At 43.5% G+C, this 26,357-nt stretch overlaps 1 protein-coding gene across 1 annotated transcript in view; it reads right to left on the bottom strand.

The window, feature by feature from the left end:
- The window catches only part of rab26 (RAB26, member RAS oncogene family), a 103,741-nt gene that overhangs the window by 47,496 nt on the left and 29,888 nt on the right, over positions 1 to 26,357 (bottom strand). Inside the window, exons 3-4 of the mRNA XM_074620322.1 lie at positions 15,152 to 15,193; positions 13,587 to 13,653 (exon numbers count right to left, since the gene is read on the bottom strand). Of these exons, the coding sequence (XP_074476423.1) occupies positions 13,587 to 13,653; positions 15,152 to 15,193 (109 nt within the window). The remainder of the gene's footprint in view (positions 1 to 13,586; positions 13,654 to 15,151; positions 15,194 to 26,357) is intronic.

The raw sequence follows: 26,357 nt of genomic DNA on the forward strand, positions 1-26,357 counted from the left end.
ATAAAGCTCTGTCAGACAGAAAAACCCATTACACCTACGTACGACGGCAATTGTAACTCGTTTTCTCAGTTGGATCAACTTTCACCTGGAATAATTAGACTAAGCTAATTACCTCCACGGCACCACCTTTCTCCTTTACTTACATCACACTCCGCCCTCATTCCAACACTCGTTTCTAACCCCTACGTATATACCTCCTCTTCCCTCTCGGTCCCAGACCCGCGGCCCCATTTTCACCAATCTATTTTGGATTAATCCCTCTATTTGTTTATTCCAGCCAGACAAGAGCGTGAAGGGTGTTTAATGAGTTGTAATCACCGTGAGCGCAGCCTTGCTCTGTCAAACTGAGAGAACACAAGAGAGGGGGAGAGAAAAGAGGGAGGTGTGAAGAAAAAGAGACAGAACGAGAGAGAGATGACCTGCCCCAGTTAATTTCCTCCCGCGAGGCTCCTGTGTTATCAGCCACCAGCAAACCAGAGTGAACCACAAGGAGCTGCTTTCTTTCACCCTCCCTTAATCCAATTACATCTCGCCAAGCGCACAAGACAGACAAAGCTAGAGAACTTTGTCACAGCGGTAGAGGCGCAGAAGAGTTTTTTGGCAACACAGGCAGTTACAGTGCGGTTGCAAAACAGTATTTACGAGACAGACGGAAATAGCTGTGAAAGATGGAGGGAGTCGAGAGGGCCGAGGAAGAGACGGAAAAATAAAGAAGGTGGTAATGGTGAGAGAAAGAAGGGCAGAATATACAGACAGGCAGAGACAAAAAGGTGAATAAGATAAACCATGCAAAGGCAGATAGACATATTGATGGATCGACCTATAACCTCACCAAGAAACTGTGAAACGAGACCACCATGACAAGACAAATATGCTAATGAGAGAGGCTGACAGAGAATATAAAGTGCATTCATCTAGCTTTTTAGTAATAATGGCTGTCTGTAAGAAGGATGGTGAAAAAAAGCACACTGGGTTGATGAGGTGATTAAGCTGTTACGAATGCTAAAAAAACAAAGTAACTAGAATTTAACGACTCGAGGTTGTATGCCTCCAGTCAAGTAGCAGTTTGCATCCATGTCTGTCCAATATGTCATCACTACATCATTTTATCCTATTAGACATTTTTGTTAAATTGTTGACTTACTCAAGAATTCTTATGCTAACATAAAAATTCTTGAGTCATGGCCAAAAATGCATTTTGTGAGGTCAAAGTAACCTTGACTTTTGACCCAAAAATTAGAAGTAGCTCATCCTTGAGTCCAAGTGGACGTTTATGCCAAATTTGAAGAAATTCCATCGAGGTGTTCCCGAGATATCACGAGAATGGTACGGACATGAGGTCACAGGGACCTTTGACCTTTGACTATGTTATCGTTAGGCTATCGACTTATCGTACGAGATATGGACATGATCTCGATCATTTTTACGTTAGCGACTTATCATATCAGATATGGACATGACCTCGATAATATGTATGTTATTGACTTATCATACGAGATATGGGCATGACCTCGATCATTTTTACGTTATTGACTTATCGTACGAGGTATGGGCATGACCTCGATCATTTTTACGTTATTGACTTATCGTACGAGGTATGGGCATGACCTCAATCATTTTTACTTTATTGACTTGTCGTACTAGATATGGACATGACTTCGATCATTTTTACGTTATTGACTTATCGTACGAGATATGGACATGTCCTCATGTTTTTTCGCTGACCTCGATATTACCCATTGTGTTTACATGCGTGTTTGTTTAAATAGCAATGTCTCCAACAATTTAGCCAACATGATGTCAGAAAAAATGTCAGGGTTTTCCCTACCATTATAAGCATTGGGCATTGAACCGACAATTCACATTTTTGCAAACAGATCTTGTGAGTCGATTTTATTTATTGTTTTGGATGAGTGATTTTATTTTATTCATGTTTTATTCATTTAGAATATTTTCATATTTTCTTACAATGATCTTAAAATAACATAATATACTCTATCGCAATTATTTCTAGGACAATATATTGTCCAACAAAAGTAGTTGCCTAGTTTAAGGCTGCTCCATATTCTTGGAAACAGAACAGTAAAACTTTCACTCCCACTGCATGACCCAAATGCAACCCGCCATCACACCAGTATTACACACAATCTCGACTATTTGACTTTGTGAGCCTCTACCACCTTGACTATTCAAGTTCCCACAAGAAACCCTGAGCAGGAAGTTATGGCGTTTGATGGAGTGAAGTGATCCATAAAGAGCACTTCCATCCATCATCTCTGAGATGATAATCTGCATCAATAATCTCTGGCTGACCTTGGTTGCTCTCCTTCCCTTGAGTATAAGTCACATAAACAAGCCAATGTATGCAGACATAAGCACACAAACACACCCAGGCCTGCAATGCACTGTGGGTTTTTTATGATTGGTGACTTTTAGGTTTTGATAAATAGAGATCCTAAAATCATACCATCCATAAATACTTAAGTACTACATAGCATTAAATAGTTTTTACCATAATTTGATGGGGTGACAACATAGAGAGACAGGAAACACAGCGAGAGAGAGAGAGGTGAAGTTATGTTGCAGTTATATGGTATGCATCCGTAACCACTCAACACCCGAGCATCTTTCAAAAAGGGGCATTACAGGAAAAAAGATGGGACAGCTAAACAAGAAATTCCACAGAATTTGGCTAGTTATGTAATTATTTCCATTTATGTGCTGCCTTATACTTTACAACAGCTAAGACAAGAGGACGCATTAAACTTCCCAACAGTATATTAAGATTAGCGGCACATCGACCAGGTACAACAATAAAATGCTGCTTACACATTAGCTCATCAGTAATAATAATTATCCAATAACATAATACCTAATGTTTAATAATTCTGCACCTTGAAAGAGTACTTCTTCATTTGATACTTTCACATTTTTTGAAATATTCTCGTTTTCTGTACACTAAAGATGAAGCTAAAGCCAAGAGGTGATTAGCTTAGCATAAAGACTGGAAACAGGGGGAAACAGTTAGCTTGGCTCTGACCAAAGGTAAAAGAATCCACCTACCAGCACCTCTGAAGCTCACTAACTAACATGTTGTATGTTGTTTTGATTAAAACATACAAAACCTGAAGTGTAAAAAAAGACATGTTCTGATTTTACGACGGGTTATGTGCGGCACTATTTCTTGGCCGGGTGCAGTGACTTCCTGGAGTCTTGTCGCCACCATGAGGTTGCCAGGTAACTAGCAGAGACTCCAGGACACTGGCCCGGCCAAAAAAATTGTTCCAGCATGTAACTACATGTAAAAAAACATAACTTTTTGTTTTTACATACTTTGTATGCAGCCAGGCTAGCTGTTTCCCCCTGCTTCCAGTGTTTGTGCTATGCTATGCTAATCATGTGTACAGTCAGGCTGTTCTCATACAACGTTTGTAGCTATACCTCCGAAAAGTAGTGCACTGTAATTCGTATGTATCCCACGAAATCAATTTGTATGTAATTGTGAACCAGAAAGAATAAAGAGTGCGTAGGGAGGTCGGGATGGATCAAAAACCATCAGTCTTTCACCCAGGAGGCCGCTGTTCGTGTGAAACCAGATGTCAACGTTGATTTATTTGTCACATAACTTCCATACTTACAGTAAGTTTTGAGTTATTTTAACCCAAACCCTGATCTTTTCCTAAACCTAACTAAGTCGTTTTGTTGCCTAAAGACTATATGCATACATTCATAGGAAAACACACGAAAAATTAGGAATAACTATTCATAAAATGTCATACGAACCGCTGTATGAGGATATGTTGGCACAGAAGTAACTCCCATAAAGAAAGCAAATAAGCATATTTCCCAAAATGTATACGTCTATAACTATGTCTGACTATTCCTTTAAGAACATTTAGTTGACAATGTATGTACTTTTACCTCAGTAAAATATCAAATGCATTACTTTTACTCGTTATGGAGCATGTCAACATGGTAGCATTTCTAAGTAAAGCATCGGAGTGCCTCTTCTTCTGCCACTTGTTATAAGAGAGAAGTTCCCTATTGTGATGAAAATAAAGTTGGAGTTCAAGAGGTGACTTTTACAGATAGACTCACATGCACATTAAAAAAGCTGCCAGAATATTTCCATCAACTTGCAATTGACAGCTAAATACCAACAGTCTCTGCTCTGCTCCATTACTGCCTTGGAAATTAAAAAGCACACCTATGATTGCTCCGCAGCACATCTACTAATGAAAGGCCTATGTGTGTGTGTGTGTGTGTGTGTGTGTGTATGTGTGTGTGTGTGTGTGTGGGGGATATCTGACTGATGAGTTTCACTCCATTCCCTCAGGCAAGTTGTTGCCCCTCGCATTGATGTTACTGTATGACAAAATGAGAGTGAGCGTCTGAAATTGCTACCGGCGTCCCCTCCTTCCATCACCTTCATTATTCCTGTGACAGTTCCAGCAGCGGTTGTCATTCCTACCTCTACTGCTAGCTAAGCACAGCTCCACGGGGCTCCATTCTAACCGTTTCCATTTTAGAAAAGGGGCGGATCAATCACGGCGCCAAGCGATTACTAAATTCCCCGGGCGTAGTGACAGCTGAATCCATTAATGTTTAAAGCCAGTCTCTTTCGGGTGAAAGTTAAAGAGCAATGAACAGGTAAAGTATGTGGAATATGATAGCTTGATCAATATTTGAAGACGATAAAGTGAGACGGATATTATATGGTATGGACAATTAGCTCAATGGAGAGTATAAGCGGGGAGATACATTCGCCTGCACACCCACACTCCCTTTTCCAACTTCCTCTCAACCCACTTCACACAGATGCACGAGAATAAAGCCTCAAAAAACGCCTTTGACTGTGACCTTGCACATCCGTTTTAATATGCAGGAAGCTAGTGAGGTGTATGTGTCTGTGTATGTGTAGGTGTGTGTGTGCAAAGAAAAAGACACAGAGAGAGCTTGATGATGGATCGCACAGCTCACGGCTCTCCCTGTAGTGGCGCAATGCCTTCAATGTTTTGTTTCCAATCTCTCTTCTCCATCCATCTCCCTACCTCCCTTTCTTTCTTCTTCCCTCTATGTTTTCTTTTCCATCATTCCCCCTCAATCCCTTCATACATTCTCCGCTCGACTCTTGATGAGCGTTCCCTCCGCCGCTGTCCATCCTCCTGCCTCAGATGGGACAGACTTCGCCCCCACAAGCTGCTGCTGATTGAGGCCTCCAGTCGCTCATTAGCGATGAAAGGCAGTGACCCCAAGAAGACGGAATAGAGGGAATAAAAAATGATGCGGGCGACATGGGATGAGGCGGAGCAGAGCGGCGACACAATGAGGTAATGACTGGTTTTAATATGCAATAGATGTAGTCTAGATTACTGGGTCCTACAGTTGTCACTACTTTTCTATGTTCTTGCATCCTTTCTGTTATAGCTTGTTTCCACCATGTTGGTGGTGTTGTGGCAATCAGGGTCAAGAACAGGTTGAAACACAGACACAACAGAGTGGCGAGTAACTCGTTTTTGTAGCCCAATTCATGTGAAGAACCTGGAGTTAGCACCACCGCGGCACCCCGTTTTAAGACAGTAACCAGTTCCTGGTAATCTGTTTGAAATAGACCAGGGGTCTAATTCAGTTTTGGGACCACAGTTCCCATAATGCTTTGAGGGGGATGCATAATAGAGCTCAACAGTGACCACCCACATTTTTAACTGCTCTGGTTCCGTAAGTGAATTTCTCATTCATTCACTCCACTGATGTTTCAGAAAATCCTTGTATGAAGAGTTTTAAGCATTGGAACCAAGCCAACCAGCTACAAGTTGAATCCTGACCATAAAACATTTGATTCGGAGCAAAAAAATGGAAAATGGAAAAAAGGCACAAGACTATGGACATAATTATTTTAGGAATGGAGGAAATACGCATCCCATAAACCATTGGGAATGGCGACTCACCGCCTCTGGGAACTGCATCCATTATTTCTCGCCTCAAATGTTGTCAGAAACAGGTCTCGGTGAACTAGTTTCATGACATCAGAGAAAGTTTACAAAGAGCCGCTATGTTGGTCCGGTTTGACATCCAGGAGCAGACTATGGAGCAGCACGTTCTAACACGTACCCTCACCAGCTGTTTGCGGGTGCAGTAAACATTTCCATGGCAACAGCGAACAGCTCCACCAATCAGAAACGTTGCTGGAATATTTTTTACACAACGTCATCACTAATTTTATGGAAAATGTAACAATATCTGACATTCATCAGGTAGGATGAGCACTGCTGGCGTCTCCTGACTGCCGCTTCTCCCTCTGTCAGCTGTCTTTCCTCTCGTTTTGTTGCTGTTTCTTCACTGTTCTCCTGAGTTTTGTTGTGTTCCGTCTCGTTCCCACTCTTGTTCTCCGTCTTTTGTTTTTTGTTTTTTGTTTTCCCTCTGCTCCCGTTCGCTGCACTCTCCTCGCCGGTTAGCTGCTAACTCGCTAGCGGAGCTGCCCTGCATGTTTCTCTGTCCCCCTCAACTCCTCTCGAACACTCCACCACTGGAATTACATTAATCATCTGGCTGTTCTCCTCATCATCTGTAACCATCTGTATCGTGAGTACCACCGCCCCCCCCCCGCCCCGCCCTGTCTAACGCTACCCTGTGCTGCCTCTACCGGCCCTCTCACCACCTGCTAACCGCTAACCCGTCTGCTAAACCATGGAACCATCAACCCTACTCACCCCTCTCCTGTTGCTTCTTACACTACCCCCCCTGTTATTCAAAGGACCCCCCTGGTTCCCACAGTTGTTTTGTCCCCCCATTACCTCCTCCCCTCCCCTCCCCTACTCTCGCTGTCAACTCCTCCGCCTCAGGAAAAACGACCGGCTATCCTCCACTGCTCTCTCCTCTGCTCAATCTGCTGGAATCCTCATCTGTAAACGCTACCTTCACCGTGGCCCCAAACACAACCGTCATCTCCAGTCATCCATTACCCCCACCACCCCGACTTACAACATCCAAACCACTCACCCCCGCCGCCCCCCCTCCACTGGACCCCGCCGCACTGTGAACCTGGCCAACCTCAAACCTCTCCAGCGTGCCCCCATCACACCACCCTCCCACTCATCCAACTTTGCCCTCCTCAACACCCGTTCACTTAACAACAAAGCCCCCATCCTCTGTGAACTCATCCTGGACAATTCACTGGACTTCCTCCTGCTCACTGAAACCTGGCAACAACCCAATGACTTCTTCTCCCTCAACCAAGCATCCCCCCCCAACTTCGGCTACCTCTGCAAACCCCGCCCCTCCCGGCGTGGAGGGGGCCTCGCAGTCTTATTCAACAAGAACCTCAGGACCACCGAACTCACTTTCCCTACAGTCACATCATTCGAATCCCTCGCCTTCAAAACCTGCTCCAACACAGTCATTCTTATTTACCGCCCACCTAAACCAAATTCATCCTTCCTCTCCGATCTGTCTGAACTCCTCATCCTAGCATCATCCCTCCCCTTACCCCTACTGCTACTGGGCGACTTCAACATCCACATGGACTCCCCCACCTGTAAACTTGCCTCTGATTTCTCCACTCTACTGGACAACTTCAACCTCACCCAGCACATCACCTTCCCCACACACAATAAAGGCCATATTCTGGATCTCGTCTGCTCTGCCAACGTCCCGGTTCTGAACATCCAACCATCCCCCTTTCCCCTATCTGATCACAAACTCATCCAATTCACAATCCCTTCCCCATCACCCCGTCTGAAACTCCCCAGAGTCATCTCATTTCGCAACATCAAGTCCATTGATCCCCTCCATCTCTCCGACCTGCTATCTGCTGCCCTCCACCTGGACCCACCCCCCACCTCGCCCGATGATCTCACCAACCACCTCAACGCCACCCTGTCTGCCTCCCTCAATTCACTGGCCCCCCTGAGAACCAAAACTGTTTCATTCAACACCTCCTCCCCCTGGTTCACACCCCACCTCAGAAAACTCAAACAGACCGGCCGCCAACTTGAACGCCTCTGGAGAAAATCATCACTCACTGTTCACCTCGAAGCCTACAAATCTCACCTCATCACCTACAAAGACGCCATCACTGCTGCCAAATCTGACTACTTCTCCACCATCATCAATGACCCCACCCGTAACCCCCGAACCCTCTTCTCCACTGTCAACACTCTCCTCAAGCCTCGTGCCAACACCCTCTCTGACCCCTCACCCGATCTATGTAACTCATTCCTTCAGTTCTTCAGCGACAAAATCACCACCATCAACAACTCACTGCTCCCTGTGTCTGACCCAGCAGCAACCACACCGACCCCTTTTCTCTCCATCCCTCTGGACCCCCTGACCCCTCCCCCCCAGCACCGCCTCTCCCGGTTCGACCCTGTTGACTCAGCAACCATTGCCAAACTCATCAGCACATCCAAACCCACCACCTGCTCCCTGGACCCCCTCCCCACCCCCCTGCTGAAGTCCTGCCTCCCTGTCCTATGCCCCTACCTCACCGACCTCTTCAACTCCTCACTGTCCCATGGAACTGTCCCCTCAGCCTTCAAAACTGCTGCTGTCACCCCCACACTCAAGAAACCTGGTCTGGACCCCTCCTGTCTCAATCACTACCGCCCTATCTCCAACCTCCCCTTCCTCTCCAAAACCCTCGAACGCCTCGTCTCCACCCAGCTCCAATCCCACCTGCATTCCAACAACCTGCTTGAACCCCTCCAATCTGGCTTTCGCCCCCTCCACAGCACAGAAACTGCACTCCTCCAAGTCCTCAATAACCTCCTCACCTCTGCTGACACCGGAGCCCTCAACATCCTCATCCTCCTGGACCTGAGTGCAGCCTTCGATACCGTGAGTCACAACATTCTTCTCACCAGACTCCAAGACATCGGTATCGAAGGTACTGCACTCAGCTGGCTCCAGTCATACCTCACCAACAGATCTCACTTCATCTCCCTTCACAACAACTCCTCTGCCACATCCACAGTCACACAAGGTGTCCCCCAAGGCTCTGTACTCGGTCCACTCCTGTTCATAATCTACTTATTCCCCCTCGGTCAGATCCTACGCCACTTCAACCTGGACTTCCACTGCTATGCTGACGACACTCAGATCTATCTCAGCACCAACACCCCTCACAACCCACCGCTCTCCCACATCAACTCCTGCCTCTCTGCAATTAAAACCTGGATGCAACAGAACTTTCTAAAACTCAACAGCGACAAAACACAACTCCTCCTCATCGGCTCCAAATCCACCCTCACCAAAACCAACAACCTCACACTCAACATTGATGGCACTTCTGTTTCCCCCTCCCCCCAGGCACGTAACCTTGGCGTGATCTTCGACTCCACCCTCTCCCTTGAGCCCCACATCCGCCAACTGGTCAAAATATCCTTCTTCCACCTTCGCAATATCGCAAAAATCCGTCCGTCCCTCACACCCCCTACAGCAGAGAAACTCATCCACGCCTTCATCTCCTCCCGCCTTGACTATTGCAACTCACTCCTCTATGGCATCAGCAACACCTCCATAAATAAATTACAACTGGTCCAGAATGCAGCTGCCCGACTCCTCACCCACACCAAATCATGGCACCATATCACCCCAGTCCTGAAAGACCTTCACTGGCTCCCCGTCTCCCACCGGATCTCCTACAAAATCCTGACCCTCACCTACAAAGCCCTCCACCAACTTGCACCCCCCTATCTCTCTGAACTCCTCTCCCCCTACCAACCTCAACGGTCCCTCAGATCCACCTCGGCTGGTTTACTCTCCACCCCCACGTCCAAACTCCGCAGCTTTGGGGACAGAGCATTCTCCAGGGCAGCTCCCAAGCTCTGGAACTCACTCCCCAATCTCATCAGAGACTCCGATTCCCTCACCACATTCCAGTCCCGCCTCAAAACACATCTTTTCTCATCTGCTTACCCGTAGCCCCCTCCTTCACCCTACCCATCAGTCCATGTGTATGTATGTGATTGTTCCTGTGTATGTCGCTTTTTGTCGTTCGTCTCCTGTCTGTCTGTCTCACACCGTTTTCCCCCCGACTATGTTAAAGCGTCTTTGAGATTAATATAAAGCGCTATATAAATCCAATATATTTATTTATTTATTTATTTATTTCCTGCACCATGAAATTTATTAACTCTGTCAGTCTGTTTCTTTAAATCCATCACGATGGGTCTTTTTTTTTGCGATAAGGTATGATGGGAGAGGACATTGGAGGAGTTTCATTTTAGGCTGAAATGTCCATCAATTGAAAAATGTGACATCTGTGTGACTGCTAGCACTGAGTTAATGGTTGTGACGGGGGCTTTCACTTATGATTCCTTATGACTACAATAATTCCAAAACTGCATTAAATTAAACACATTAAGTAGCACATCATTTGTCATAAAGGATAAGTGCATGAAGGGGCTGGAATAAAGCCGCTCACTCTCTTCCATTACCTGAGCACTCTTGACAACCTTGAATTCCATTATTCTCTAATTCCTCTGTTCTCGTTACAGGGTGCTGCCTTCTATTGAAGCAGAATGCCACTTCATTACAGGGCGAGCTTCTATTGAAAGCTCTACAATGATTTCTCTCTACCCTTTTATTCACGCTCTCTTTCTCTACATATTTTGTCAGCGAGCCTGGAGAGTTTTGAAGAATAGTTGTTTGCGTATTGGAACAGGTCTGACTGCTTTGTTCCCCTGGACCTCTTGTTTCCTTTCTTGATATGATAAATTATTATTATTAATTTCTCCATCTTTAACCCTCTCCCACCCACGCCTTTCAATCTAGTATCCTCTCTCTTATTTTACATCTCTGTCTCTCTCTTTCCAGTCCACCCCCCTTCGTTACTTGTCTCCCCCACTGAGTCTGCTTCTGTGGTTTGGCTCCATGCTGTGGGAATGACTAACTGTCAGCTCCACTGGGGGGAAAGGGAGGGAATCGAAAGTCTGCGGCTGGTTTCTGGACCCAGCTGGACCTTCGCGGCGCCTTGTACACCAGATGGGCCGGGCATTTGCTGCTTTTTATAGAAATAGAATCGGAGTAGAATGGACATTGAACTGTTTTCCGTGGTCATTTGGAAAGATAATTTTGCAAGCCAAGAAAGTCACAGTTTCGTTGTAGGTTTGTCGAAGTATAATTCAGTTTTGTGTGAAGCCGCTCAGTGAACTACATCTCTCGTCTCGCACAATACACGTCACCAACATTAGCTAGCTAGCTAGCTAACGTAGCTATGACCACGCACAAAAGTAACATTATTTTACCTGATGTGTTTCATCCAGCGACCTAAGTAGGTCAAAGTCGAAATACAAATTCGGTCTGTAAACTTTGATGAACATTTACAACAAACATTCCCACATCTGAGCAATTAACATATTGTTAACAGCCAAAACTGCAAAGACAAGACCAAGATTTTATGAAAGCTGAATTTCCCAGTAACGTCCTAAGTCGTAAAATATATATTTTTTTATTTTTATTTTCATTTCTGCTGCAGAGCTTTCAGTACTGCGGTGATTTTTCTTACTAACTCGCTGCACGAGATGATTCATGCCAGGTATGACTTACTAACTGCAGGCTGATGCTGGGTATATATCAGCCTCCAACAGAGAGAAACAGCCCACAAAGCACACAGTTATTCATAGGAAATGACAACGGATTGTGACTCATTTGTTGTAGAATAATCTATTTTAGCTCGAGTAGTGACATAAGCGGCAGCCTGGAGACGTTCCTGACGCTGGCAGGCTGTTCACTTTTCCATTCAGACTTGTGGACACTTTTCAGTTTAGCACCTTATGTGCTCAAATCTTTTTTCTCAACTAATAGCAGATGGCGGTGGAGCTGTGCAGTGGCAGAAAACTTTGGCTATGGCGGCGAGGGGCTCCAAAGACTGTGACTGAGAGAGCAGAGCATACTGTAGGTGCTTGGCTAATGGCTTCATGATGAGAGATGAAAAAGAATACGAAAATACTAGAAAGCAAAAATGTAATTAGTGAGGCAATTAAACGCACCATGCCACACACTGATCTTATATCGATTTATGAATAATTTATAAATAATAACTATAGACTTTATCCTCCGTAGAAGTATTTAAAGTTACTTTGAGGAACTTTTAACTCGTTATGAAACGGTCTCAATTTAATACTGATGCCTCTATATGACCGGCCCACTGCGGACAGACCCAGATCAGGCTTCGCTGCTGCATTCGACCTGCAGTCGGAGCTCCGTTGGGAGGTGGATAGCTCCGCGCCTGGCAGCAGCGGCTGCTCCGCCGGTACCCGCTGGGAGCCGACCACGCTGGGAGCCGACCACGCTGCTGGAGACCGAGGCCGCATTGCTGGGCCCGCTGGAGGGAAGGGAGGCAAGGGAAAACCAGAACCAGGACTGCGCAGGGCAGACTGTGATACCCCGCTGCAGTAAAATGAGCGGTTTTCTAAAGGGATTCTGGTGCTTGGAAACACTACCGCTTTTGTCCACAGGGACCGCCAAAATAAACACAAAATTAAAGTTCTGTGTAGAAGCTTTAAATGACAGACTTTAGGCAGTGTTTTTCTCCAAAATGGATGTGTCATGCTTTGGATTATAGATCTAATGTCGAGGCACTGTAATTGTTAAGTCTTTTTTAAGACATCGGACTTCCACAAACGAGGCAGAGCCCTCCAAACGTCAGATCTTTGCATTTCAAAGTCGGAGTCAGGGAAAAACCATCCATTAGTTCACAGGAATTGACAGCCTCTGTGACAGCTGCATTCGGGCCGCTTCCCCTCCCCTGGTCCTGCCCGTCAGACTGAATGAGCTTTATTTGAAAGTCAGTAACAGACGGACAACTCGGGAGGAGTTGGTTTCGAGGCTCCCTGGGTGCCTTGTTAAAGATCAGCGAGGGTAAACTGTTGCACTGACGGATCAGAATAACACCGGGCAACTGGCCAGCCGCGCGAATGCACTTGCGATTCCACGGCTGTACGTACCCGTTAAAACACACATTTACACAAACCCGCACACACACACGCAATCACACACTCATACATAAAGATAACAACGGGATCGCTTTCACAACAACCACCCATTACGATGCTATTTTGTATGCAGCTGAATAGATTCAGGTTTGAGATAATACCTCTACGGCGGAGTGTGTGTGAGTGTGTGTGTGTGTTTGTGTTCCAGAACACCTGCTCATTCAGGTTGGTCTGAGGCACAGCGCTGTCTGTACTCAGTGGGATTGTTTCGAGATATAACTGCTACACACACACACAAACTCATAGCTGTCCCGCCCCCCCGCTGTGTGAGAGGCAGGCTCATTTTCCCACCCAGTGGTTAGCCTCTCTCGCTTAAGGGAACCTGCACATCACAGAGCCTCTGGCGAATGCCTGCACACACACACACGCACACACACACACACCAGTCTATCAAATCAGCTGCAACTTGGGTGTTTTTTTTGCTATCCCAACAGGAAAGTGGGAGCAACGGGGAGAATGTCGATGTCAATCACAACGTTTTGAAGAAAACAAGGGCAATGAAACATCAGTCAGAGCAGTTTGGCTGTGTCAGAAGGAAATGAAAGATCGAGGGGAGGATGTCAGTCACAATCAAGCACAGAGGGATCCTACCGTTAGCATCGCGGTAGTAAGCATGAGTGACGCTCCGGAAACGCTCCTGTCCAGCAGTGTCCCAAATCTAAAGAGAAAGAACAAGAGCATATCTTTATCATCACAATATTATATTATTATTGTATAATAATATTTAACATGTCCCTGAACCAACTTTTATTTGATTAGCTTAAACAACATCGCCCGAGCAATTATTCATTTAGGCAACAAAACTACTTGGTTAGGTTAGGCAAAATATTGTGGTTTGGGTTACATAAATACATTTGTTACATAGTTAAGTCAGCAACGTATCGTACATGACGTAGTTACGTGACTATTATTGCGAAAGCCTGGCACTGATTGTGCGGGGATGTGCTCGCCATCCTGGCATGGAGTGAGAAAGACTTTTCCTCTTTCCTCTTTGTGATTCAAGAACAGAGAACCCAGCTTAAACCAAGGATTGTAGTCACCGTGACATCACCCATTGGTTTGTGGATCGCCGTTTTGAAGCCTCGAGTTCGGCATTTTGGCCGTCATCATCGTGGTTTTTGTCCGTCACCAAAAATGTCTAATACGAAAACACGGACAACTCTCAGACCGGGCAATGCCGTGGTAGCGACCTGTCAATCACAAGGTAGCCACGCCCTAAAGCATCCCCTGCTTTATGGTCTATTTGACTCTAAATGGGACCATAATTTACTAAATGAACATCATGCTGTATTGAAGAAGACTTAAAACTAGTGATTGAGACCATAAACTCATGTTCACAATGTTTACTGAGGTAATAAATCAAGAGAGAAGTAGGCTCATTTTCTCATAGACTTCTATACAATCAGACTTCTTTTAGCAACCAGAGGAGTCGCCCCCTGTTGGCGGTTAGAAAGAATTCAAGTTTAAGGCACTTCTGCATTGGCTTCACTTCTCAAACCCGGACGTTTGCCAATGGTCGGGTCGCAGTACTTATATTAACATAATGGGTTGGTTCTGGTACTGAGCTGTGCAGGTTTGCAAAACTGGAGCCGTGCAATCTGCTGTAATGTTCCATTCTGTTTTACAACTTTTAATAAAGTTTTTTAAATTACAAAGTGCGTCTATGCCTGCAACTTTCATTAAACTCTTTCCTGAGGAAATCACCTGAAATATCACATTTGAGCGATCCATTACACAGATCTATTAAAGATATGAAAGATGAGAGAGTGGGAGAGAGAGCGCGAGTGTTGTGTAATTGACGTGAAAAACTCATCAGACAGTATCTAATGCTGTTTTTGAACGACGAGGATTCATCGGCATCTCTGGCTGTCTCTCGCTGATAACTTCCAGGCTTGGTAATCTGATGGAAAGTCTGTTATTCCCTCTTGTGTCTTCAGTCAGGCAGAGCAGCGGGCTAATTGACTGATGGAGATTAACCAAGGCCTCATTAAGTCATCGTATGGGCGGCAGTGAAGATGTATGGGAGGTATGTGCGCCATGGGAAGCTGGTGATTTCTTATTAAGGAGAACACACATACATCCTCACTCTGACTAAACTAAAGTAGACTCTTAAGCATTTACACAGAGACTTCTTAGAGATACATTGTTGTTCTTACCTGCAGTTTGACCTTCACAGCATCAATGCTCATTACTTTATTCTGAAAGACAAAAGAGAGAAAAAAATTAAACTAAATTACAACTGCAGACATTGAAAGCAAGGCAAGTGATAAAGACACTGAGCGCAAGTGAGTAAAAACAGCTATTCAAAACATTACAGAGGCCAAACTAAATGATGCTTTCAAGGGGAATGCTCTTTTCTAAAATGAAATGGAGTTTGTAAAGCGAGTGCAGTGGCGTATAGCTTTATTATGGTTAGCTTTTTGTGAATACTAAGAGACCGGCATCTACAACGAGGCTCTCTTTTCAACTCAATATCAAGTTAAAGCTGTCCACCAGAGGATCGCGTGTCAGTGTCATGTTTTGCCTCACCAAATAGGGAATATTACATGAATGTATGAAGGTGCAGCATCAGCAGGGAGCAACAAAACCACTCACTTAGGTTTAGGAAAAATATCATAGTTGCGCTTAAAATAAGTACGTCAAGTACTTATAAGTAAAAGTAAAATACCTACAGAAACAACGCAACAAACATACGTAACAAAAGTATGGAAAACACGTCACAAATGTCACTAAAAAACTTTGGAAAAACTTTAACTTTTGCAGACAAAACTGAAAAACTCTCGAAAACTGGTGTCCTGGTTGAAAGTCCTGTGTTTGTTTTGTACCCATTCACCTCCGCCATAAGCAGTCTTTCTCAATTTTTATTCCACGTTTATTGCATCATTTACCAACACTGAAGATGCCAAGCACACTGTAGCTTTCCAATACCTCTGCGGTATTTTCATGGAGGAAAATAATTGGTTCTTGGGATCAGAATGACACCAAGTTAATGGTCACCAGTTGCAGCAGCTCCTGCATTGTCTTCAACGACTCTACTAGATAGAGAGCTGACCTTAACTTTGCCATCCATCATTACACAAGGTGTGATACAATTGGCAAACAAGATGGATGAGCACACAGCCTTGGTCAGGACCCAGTGGGGATATCAGCAACCCTGCGTTTCACAGAGAGACGGGTTTCCAACCGGTGCTGGCGCAAAACATGTTTTTCTCTGCATTTTACGTCTCGTTATCCTGTTATGAAGTGTTTGAAATCGCATCACCGTCCATCAAGCGCTCGCTGGGATGCAATTGCTGTGTGTGTGTGCCTTGATGATGATGACGCATTGTATGTTTGATCCATCCTGACAAGTCATCCCGTATCTGCCTGTTAGGATAAAGGAGGACAGAGATGGTAGAATGCAGATGCTGAAGGTGCTTATACGCTAATGTTCCTTGGACCACAGGATTTGCAGTTCAGTCACATGCTTTGAGGTCTCTGTGGGGCAAAAGATAAAGACCTTGGAGAGCTCTCCTACTGCATAAGCAGAATCGTGTTTTAGTAAGAGTGATATTTGCCATCTTAACAGTTTGGAGGGTGCCTTTTTTTCTAGCCATTTAAAATCAAGACACAAGAGCAAAAGTGTAAGAACTCTGCTGAAATGTCAGAATCTAGGATAAGAACAGCCATCAAGGCACTTTCCTCTATCATATAGTACATGTCATCGACACCCTAATGACTCAACAATTTAAAGCTTCTGCATGCATGTCCCTCCCTAGACCCATTAATGTGAACACAATTACTTTTTTGCTGACCAGATCTGAGCATATAGTATGTACAGCTTGGGGACTGAAACTATGGTTGAATGGTTTAGCCTTTACTCTTATGGTCCTGTAAAGCCCAATAGAGTGTCAACATGCTGACATAGTAGTCCAATTAATAAGGCTGCACGATATTGGAAAGAAAACTGACATTGCAATTTTTTTTATGCAATATACAGTATATTGCGATATGAAAAAATACAGGACTTTTCACCCTAAATTATGTATCTTTTGAAAAAGGTTGATGCATCAATCTGGTGCACTTTGAGAGCAAAATTAAGAGGCTAGCTCTTCAGTATGTAGAGCTATGTTGAACTTTGTGCTCTTGTTAACAATTTAATCTTAAACCTGTGGTTGTTAACCTGACCTGTTAGATGTTTTGTTACACAGAACCATCTGAGAAGCCGTCATTGGAAACTGCCTAGAAAAGGACAGGCATTTTCAAAAAATACTTGGCAGGTGATTGGATGAACTGTCTGTCAATCAAACTCTTGCCGAAACCGGTAGGGAGAAGAGCAAAAAACATCTTTTCCAATGAGAAAAGCATTCGGTACCGTACTTTGATCTTCTGTCAATGAAGAAATACTCTACAAATATACCAAACCGAGTGGCCGTCCCTGACCCGCCTGGTTGAATTCTACGCAGAAGCGGACCACACCCCCAAGTTGTAGCATAACGGTATATTGTGGAGCCCAAGCTCCCAGAAAGAGCTCCGGGCTTTGAAGCAAATATTCGCAGTGGCCACAATGGGATTACAACTTCCGGGTGGGTCACATGATGTGATTAAGCCCAAAATGACTTTTTCCCATAGACTTACATTGGGAAAGAGACGTCTGTAACTCAGCTGATCTTTCTTTTTTTTTTTAGGTAAATCAACTACCCAGTACAAATACTTAAATAACCCTTATTTAAATCATTGGGTACTAGAAATTGTAAAATACACTAATAGCCAAATCCAGAGTTATTTTCCTCCATTCATGTGAATGAGCCCAAGCCCGATGCTGGATCGAGGGCTGGGAGGCGGGGTTAAAGGAAACGCTACTGCCCTGTGGACCCATGGATGTGGAAGACCGCCGAAAGATCTGGGTATTTTTATCACTCGGCAGTCGAGCCATTTTGGCTTCACGCACCACTGAGCAACTTCTATAGGAATGAAGGGAGCCTGCCTCCAACGCTGTAATCAGTTCGCTTATACATCCATGGTGGTGCTGGATGTTCATCTACATTTAAGGGGCCAAGACATGAGCAGGAGATGAAAATGGCAAACAAGGCTTTGTCTTTCAGGGAAGTCGGAAAGAACCTGGTACGGCAAGAAAGATGACTGTGACGGGAATAGCAGTTTATAGTTGACTCTCGTCAAAAGTGATGGTTGGTCAGAGAACTGCATGAAAATCCCAGATGAAGACCTTTTGGGTTCTAAGCAAAACAGGAGAGGAGACGGCAGCAGAAAACGGCTGATCTGTTGGCCCAGTCTCAACAGCAGAGAAATGGATGTTATGATTGCTTTTCACTGCAGTTGAAAAAGCTTTTCTTTTTTTTTTTTAAATTGAGGCATTTCCTCTTTCCAATGTGGGTAGGTTGGCAGGTCAGACAACAAAAAGACCTCAGCACGAAAGAAAGCGGCTGAATACGGTAGCAGGAGGGTGAGCAGTCTGTGTTAAAAAGCATGTCAACATACACACACGGAACACGGAAAAATGCATTCCATTAAACTGAATTGAATACCTGCCGGCTAGGTTGAAGTGGATTGTAGAATAACTGAGCAACAAATCACGGGCTGGAGCGACCCTGCAGGCAAGTGGCTCGGCACAGTGTGTATGTTGAAAATAAACTAATCACAAGAGCAAACAAAGCCTAATTTATTTGGTCACTCCGCTTAATGCTGCATCACCTGCACCCAAAAGTTCCTTTTGGTTTCCATCCAGTTTTCTGCTTGGCAGTCAAACTGTACAATCAGAGGCTGGTGTCGGTGAGTTTGAAGCCTTGAGCAATTGGCCCACTCTCCGACGACTTACTTTCCCTCATTTTTAATGCATTTCATCCATATTGCATGGGATATAGTGAGGTATTGTTAGTTTACCTTACAAATGGGAAACACTTAACATCATCGGAGAATCATTTGCTGCGTGTTTACTGCGCTTTACACCTGGAAAGAGTAACCGCCCAAGGGCAGCCTCTGGAAACAAACAGTGTTTATGTTTATGCCCACAGAAGCTCAGGAGAAGTCTTCTATGATGGCTGTTGACAGAAGGGTTACAGATTCTAACATGAATTAGCAATCTGAGAGACTCCCTGGGTTAGCTCGCTCATTCCGGCGGAGCAGCTCACTGGAAAAATATGTTTTTACATGTAGGGAAGGATGCCTCCTGGTACCAGCTGTATAAATGGTTTTTGTACCCTAACCCCACCACCAGCCGCTTGAGTAGTGTTGAGTTAAAATGCTAAACTTTGTTAAATTTCTCTATAAGCCTTAGGCCGCTTTTAGACAGACAACAGCCCTGTGTGAAAAAATACAGTCCCTTGATTCATTTCAATGAGGCCACTCACTTTGAAGCAGCAGAGTGCAACAGCATCAACCTCTTCCACTCCTCGAGGGCGCCGGCACCGTCGGACGACTTTACGGTCTTTCAGAGGCTGTGGCGGGCTCAGTTTTAGAGCTAGAGAAGTTACTATCATATGGAGCTAGAAAAAAACCCAAGGAATCCATTGGTACCAGCCAACGGGAAGGAGGCTAAATAACGCTCCTAAATCTTGGTGAGGAAAAACTGGCATGGCAATTTCCAAAGGGGTCCCCTTGACCTCTGACCTCAAAATATCAGAGTGAAAATGGGTTCTATGGGTACCCACGAGTCTCCCCTTTACAGACATGCCCACTTTATGATAATCACATGCAGTTTGGGTAAAAAACAATGCCATTTTTTGGTTTTGGTTTCTGCATACTGGGGTCCCTAAACAGTCTTAGAATTACATAAAGTGGGTATCACTGTAAAGCTGAGACTCTTATGGATCCAAGGAGCCCAACTGTTTTCATGTGTGATGATGTTAGTCCCCATAGTAGCCATTTAATTGTCGTGAGACCATTTTTTTAAACTTGACCTCACTGTATAAAAATGACCTGTGCTGAATCACAGCCTCATGAAACTTAACAGCCACAAAAATGCAGTCCCTTCATAGAGGCCTATGGCATTCAGAGGATGGATGGCTTTCCTAGATAGATTGACAATAAAAAGGGTTTCTGAGCAGTTTCCATTACTGAAATGCTTACCACCAAGGAAGCAATACTCCAGCCACCCAGCCAGCAAATAGTGTAAAAGATATTTCCTGGGGTTAACTGTGCCTATCTTATCTGGATCTGATTTCAATATTTTAATTTTATTTCTAAAACTAGACATAATAACCATGTTGCTAAATAACACAACTCAGACAGCAATATGTTTGGCACTATGTGTAAATGGAAAAGGAGGAAGCTGAAATTGAATTAAAAAAAAATGACACACTGGGTGAGTTTTCCAGGTGCAGCCACTCCAAATCCATTTGCTACCACCATCACCACCACCACCACCACTCTGCCTGGGAGCAGATGTTTCAGGGCTCTCCACCATTATAAGTAACCAGTAATGCTTATTCTGAGTCACTGGAGGTTTGTTTGCAATATGCAGTTTTATTTGGTTCTGTTATGTAAGAGCCACAACTGAGATATCCGTGTTAATGTCTGATGGAAGCGGGACTAACAGGGACTGGTTACAGTGTTACAGTGACACAAAGTGTTACTAATGTTTTACTTTACACCGGAGTAAAGATGTTAGCGGCGCTGCGTGTAGGCTGGGTGTTAATATAACTGTGAGTCCACAACACCATCCGGCAGAATGTTTCAGCTTTGATGTGAAATCTATCAGCTTTCTGTGATGAGCAGATATGTGAAGCAGGTTTTATGAAGATGAAGTCATAACTGGATGAGATAGGAGGCATAAGAGATCAAGCCTTGTCATATGATCTATAGCCTATTTGTCTATAAAATCCTGTTTATTATAGGCAATAAATAAACTTTGACTTGACCTTGTCAATAGGACCGGTCATCACCGTCTTTTACACCATCTTTTCCAGCTCCATTATTCTACGTTGTGAGTGAGTGTCTCAGTCAACGTTTTTTAAACGGGATCACTGATGAAACAAACTGTTATACATACAAATAATAATGATCTCCAGCTGTACTCAGCTCTTACACAGCATCTAAAGGCTCATATCTACTGCGTTGCTGACCTGGAAAAACAAACAGAAGCTGGGCATTTGTTTTTTAGGCTGTGTGACATACAAGGACGCATATGTGAACCAGCACACCTGTACTCACTGAGAAAGAAACACACACGAAACAAAGACTTGGGCCTGTATTTGTCAAGCGTCTCAGAGTGGGAAATCAGTCCTACGCCAAAAAATTGTCAGAGTAGCTTAACTTTATTAACCTAGGAAATTCATTTCCTAAGTTGGCTAATGACTAATGAAATGACTAATTCATATATATCCCACGTAGTCGTGAGCCAGAACGTGCAGGACGGCCTGTAGGTGACATAGTAAAAAAGGCCGACAAAGTTTGCGTAGGGAGAAGGTCGGGTCAAACAAACATGAGACTTTTCCCCAGGAGACTGCTGTTAGTGTCCCGGGTGATATACCAAAGGTCAAGGTTGACTTATTTTAACGTACTTCTGTTACGTAACTTACGTACTTAACTAACGCCACTTGTGTAAGTTACATAACAAACGTACTTATTATACGTAACAAACGTAATTGTTTTACATAACAATCATACTGATTTTATGTAACAAACATACTTATTTTATGCAACGAAAGTACCGATTTTAACGTAATTGTTTTACATGCTTATTTACTGATCACTTGTGTTGCTGGGCATTCGTAGAAGGCATGAAAAATGAAAAAATAACTTTCCGTAAGATATCATACAAACCGTTGTAATAGGATACAAGTTCTGTTTTTTTTAGCCACGAGTTGCTTGCCAGTTTTTAGTTATAGTCTGTTATGCGAATGACTGGTAAATATCATTCTGAGATTTAAGCTATTTATTTATAACTTAGTCATGTATATTATTTGCCTATACATATAAAGCCAACAAAAAAAGTGGTACTATTTTCTGCATATTTCAAACACAGCAGTACACTGCAACACGTTATCTGACTTTCTGCTTTGCGGCTTTGAGTGTCATAAAACAGTCATGTCACACTCCCCAAGGAATAGTCCTGAAAGTAAGTGTAGGTGGCTTCATAAATGACTCAAGTCCAACTCTGAAGTGTATTTAGTTGTAGTTTAACTTTCAGCACATATACTGGGACTGATTCTGAGATGCTTGATAAATAAGGACCCAGGTCCCACCTCCTTTGTTTAGTGCTTCTGAAAATGGTTCCCCAGTCAAAGTATATCCAAATACTGCAGCTGCAAGTCCAATTATTAGCCCTGTTAACACATAAAAACATGAACATGCATGTAGTAGTAGACACTGTAGGTGTTACAGGTGTTGGTTCCTTAGGTTTAAGACGAAATTCCATCTTTGCGTGCACAAACAACCCTCGATTATATTAACTGCCTAAAGTCAAAACCAAATACTAATTCTAATCAAGATTCATTCAACTTAAACCAAAGTTAAAATCCAAACTTGTATGTTGAAAAACCGTCCTCAATGTGAACTGGATGTACCACACTTCTCCCTCTTGCCCTCTCATATAAGCAACAATCTGCATGGCCGCTTTGGTAAAGATTTTTCAATAACCTGAGGCTCCAATTCCATTTCATCTCCTCTCCCACCCCCACCCGTGTTCTCATTGTCCCCTTGACCTCTTCACTTTACTCTCCCTCTTGTTTCGATCCTCTTATATTAACGATGAGGTCTGCCAGAGCTGCCAAATAACCAAAGTAATGAAAGTGGAGACCGGCGGAGAGATGGAAGTCTGAGAAAGAGCAAAAAATGTCAAAAAAACATGAGTTCGCTGTGTGCGATTATGAGAGCTTGTCTTTCCTTTCCACTCCATGTACAGTATCTTCTCAACAGCCATCTGTTACACCAGAAAAACTAGTCTCCCAGGGTCATTTTTGGAAGAACATCCACATAACTCTGATGATAACAAGCTGACCGCAGTCAGAGAGAGGAACGGAGAGTTAAGTGCGAGCTCAAGGATGACTGTGGTCCAGCCTACAGGCACCTTGAACCACGTCCAAATTAGATTACACAGATGTGGGTCAAAGCAAGCTAGCTCATTAGAATAAAAAGAGCTGTGTTAGAAGGATTCATTGAGCATTAAAGCTTGTTGTGTTGTTGCTTCAATGTATGCCTTTCTGAGGCACGTAGCTAAGTAAATTAACTCAAGTACTTATGTAAAATTTAGAAGTACTTGCACTTGATTATCCTCTATTTTATGCTAATTTATGGTTCTATATAATGAGCTGTTATAGTATTAAACCACCCGATAGTAGAACAAACAGTCCACCTGGACCAGCTTCAGCACCTCTTCCACTCCACCCCTCTTTACCATAGACCCAGTGGGGGACAAGGGGTCTTTAGGGGGAGACAGCAGGTCAACAGTAGATGTCACATAAAAGTGGAGTACATCATCTGAAAGCTGGAACCTGAAGATTAATTTGAGCTAAATGATTTGTTCAATGTATCAATTTTACTTGTAGAGTGTATTGGGACTCAGCTGCACTTTAAAAGGTGCTATTGATAACATTCGGCCACTAGATGTCGCATTCTCCCTCCCCCGTTCTATTGCATTAACTTCACAACAAGTCGTTGCCAGGCAGACAACGTCAATCTCAGCCGTTTATCCCTTTTTTCCACACTAACTGACGACACAGAGACACCACGTGATACCAACGTTGTTTTTACAATTGGCTCCCAAGCCTGCATCCTCTGAATGCTCTAGGTCTCTAGTTTGATCCATCCATCCTCTGAATGCTCTAGGTCTCTAGTTTGATCCATCCATCCTCTGAATGCTCTAGGTCTCCAGTTTGATCCATCCATCCTCTGAATGCTCTAGGTCTCTAGTTTGATCCATCCATCCTCTGAATGCTCTAGGTCTCTAGTTTGTGGCTGTAAAGTTTCATGAGGCTGTGATTATCCTAGAGGTCACCACAGGTCATTTTATACAGTGACATCAAGTTTCAATAAAAGGTCTCACTACAATGAAATGGCTACTATGGGGACTAACATCATCACACATGAATACAATTGGGCTCATTGGATCCACAAGAGTCTTCCCAGTCATATCCAATTTATAAAAAATTCCAAGACTGTTTAGGGTTCATTTAGAATAGGCGAAAAAAAACACATTTATACTGCAGTCAAAAAACTGCATGTTTTTTTTCCAAAACTGCAAATGCTGCCTTGTGTTAATGCATCAGTAATAATATTCCAATATAATATAATGTAAGATGATATGACACTTACAGGGGCAATTTTGCCTGCTAAACACGTACTTTTACATTGAAACTTTAAAGTATTGTTATGTATTCTATGTATGTATGTTTGCGTTTCGTGCATTGCACTGAAAATTAAAGGTTTGCACCATCACACAGTCATCGATTGACAATGTGTAGACATAATTGATGTAATGCTATGGCCTATCCTATATAGTCAGGTTTTATAGTATACCTTTCACAACGACTACATAGTTTCTGACACTAATGTCCATATCATAACGTTAGCTAATGCGCTATGAAATGAAGTGGTTCGCTATATGTTACCTATACTATGAACCATCACAAGCAACTTCAACTGCTCTACATCTCCAGATGTTGTCTATGTTCGTTGTTTTTGTAATCTTTATTTTGTTTGTCAAAGAGGACACTATTTTGCGAGACCAAATGGATCAATCGAACGATATCCATATTGTTGTGTGACGGTATGAAGAGAATTATGACGTTCAAGAGATTTTATTGGTTGGTTTGTTTTTAATCGAACCAGCTACCGAAATTTAAAAAAAACCTGCACCTCAAAATACCAAAGTTTCAGAGCACAGATAAAACTAAAAATACAGAACACTTTACATGTAGGGCCCCATAGCCACCATGCATACACTCCATCATGCACTGGTTGTTTAAACAAAATGTCAGCTCTTCTAAATGGTGCTTCCTTTGGCACTTCATCCCCAAAAATAAACTAAGAAGGTTCAATAGGCAGCTGAGGAAATCAATGTTAAAAGTTGACACAAAGAAGTCATATTTCCGAAGGTGTGTGTGTGTTAGCTGATAAGCGTGGCAGCAGTAAAGTGGCAGATTGTGGAATGGGCTTTGACAGACTGACAATTTTTGTAGATTGCTGTGCAGTGTGGACACCCACACGTTGCCACACACACACACACACACACACACACACACACACACACACACACGTACATGCAAACAACAGTAAGTAAGGAAGCCCAACACACACATATTAGACAACGGCCACACATACTGAACACTTATTAAAACACAAAGACAATACACACACACACATACAGTATAAAGGCTATGACTAAACACACTAACGCCTACACACGGTGCTGAGCTATTGACAAATGACCATTAATATTCATCAGCAGCCTTAAGAACTAGACAGCTCTAAGCTATCTGTCAATCAACCTGCCAGCCTGACCAGTACTTACTTTGAATATATATGAGTAATCAGGACCTCCAACAACAACAACATACATATAAACTAGGACTATCAAAGTTAATGTAATAACGCGTTAACGCAAATTCGTTTTGAACGCCACCATTTTTTTAACGAAACTTGCAATTTTTAGGTTGTAGACGCTCAGTTTTAAAGCTAGAGTGAAGATACTTGTATCATATCAAACTAGAAAAACCTAATGAATCCATTGGTACCAGCCATGTCATACCAGCTTGTCACAAAGCATTAACACAAGGCAGCATTTTAACCTCTTCCACTCGGATGTCGGCGTCCTCGGCCGACTTTACTGTCTTTCAGAAGCTGTACCATGCTCAGGCTCAGGTTTTATGGTACATGTCCACAGGGGCGTTTTTTATCGCGAGGGATCGCCTCGCTTCCCAGCACGCTTGATGGGCTGCTACTATAGGCACTGGGCACCTGATTGGACGAACACTTTCCCTCCTGGGCTGCTGCTCCCAACTTTCGAAACTGGAACCAACATGGTTGGTTTCCAAACATCGTTTCTTCTCTTCTCTTATATAACAAAAAATAGTTCACTGAAATGTATCTCTGATAGCATTTTATGAGAGAAATAAGCCATGCACTGGCTGAATCTGTCTATATTTTGGAACCACAAAGCTTAGTTTAAAAGTTTCTTGGGAGTTTCCATAGGCGGTGAGTTGCGTCGGACGTCCGTGATTTGCTTTATGTAACTTTATGTAAATGAGGAACGGCCAGTGTGACGCCCCGTCTCTCGAATCGCGCCGCCACGCTATCAGAATGCATTGCACGGCTGCTTACGTAGACAATGAATGGGAAGCGTGGAATGGACGGAGGATGTGGACATGTACCATTAGAGCTAGAGTGAAGATACTGGTATCCTATGAAACTAGAAAAGGGGTTCCA

The sequence above is a fragment of the Sebastes fasciatus genome, chromosome 20, assembly GCF_043250625.1.
Source record: "Sebastes fasciatus isolate fSebFas1 chromosome 20, fSebFas1.pri, whole genome shotgun sequence".
In the NCBI taxonomy this organism is placed as follows: Eukaryota; Metazoa; Chordata; class Actinopteri; order Perciformes; family Sebastidae; genus Sebastes; species Sebastes fasciatus.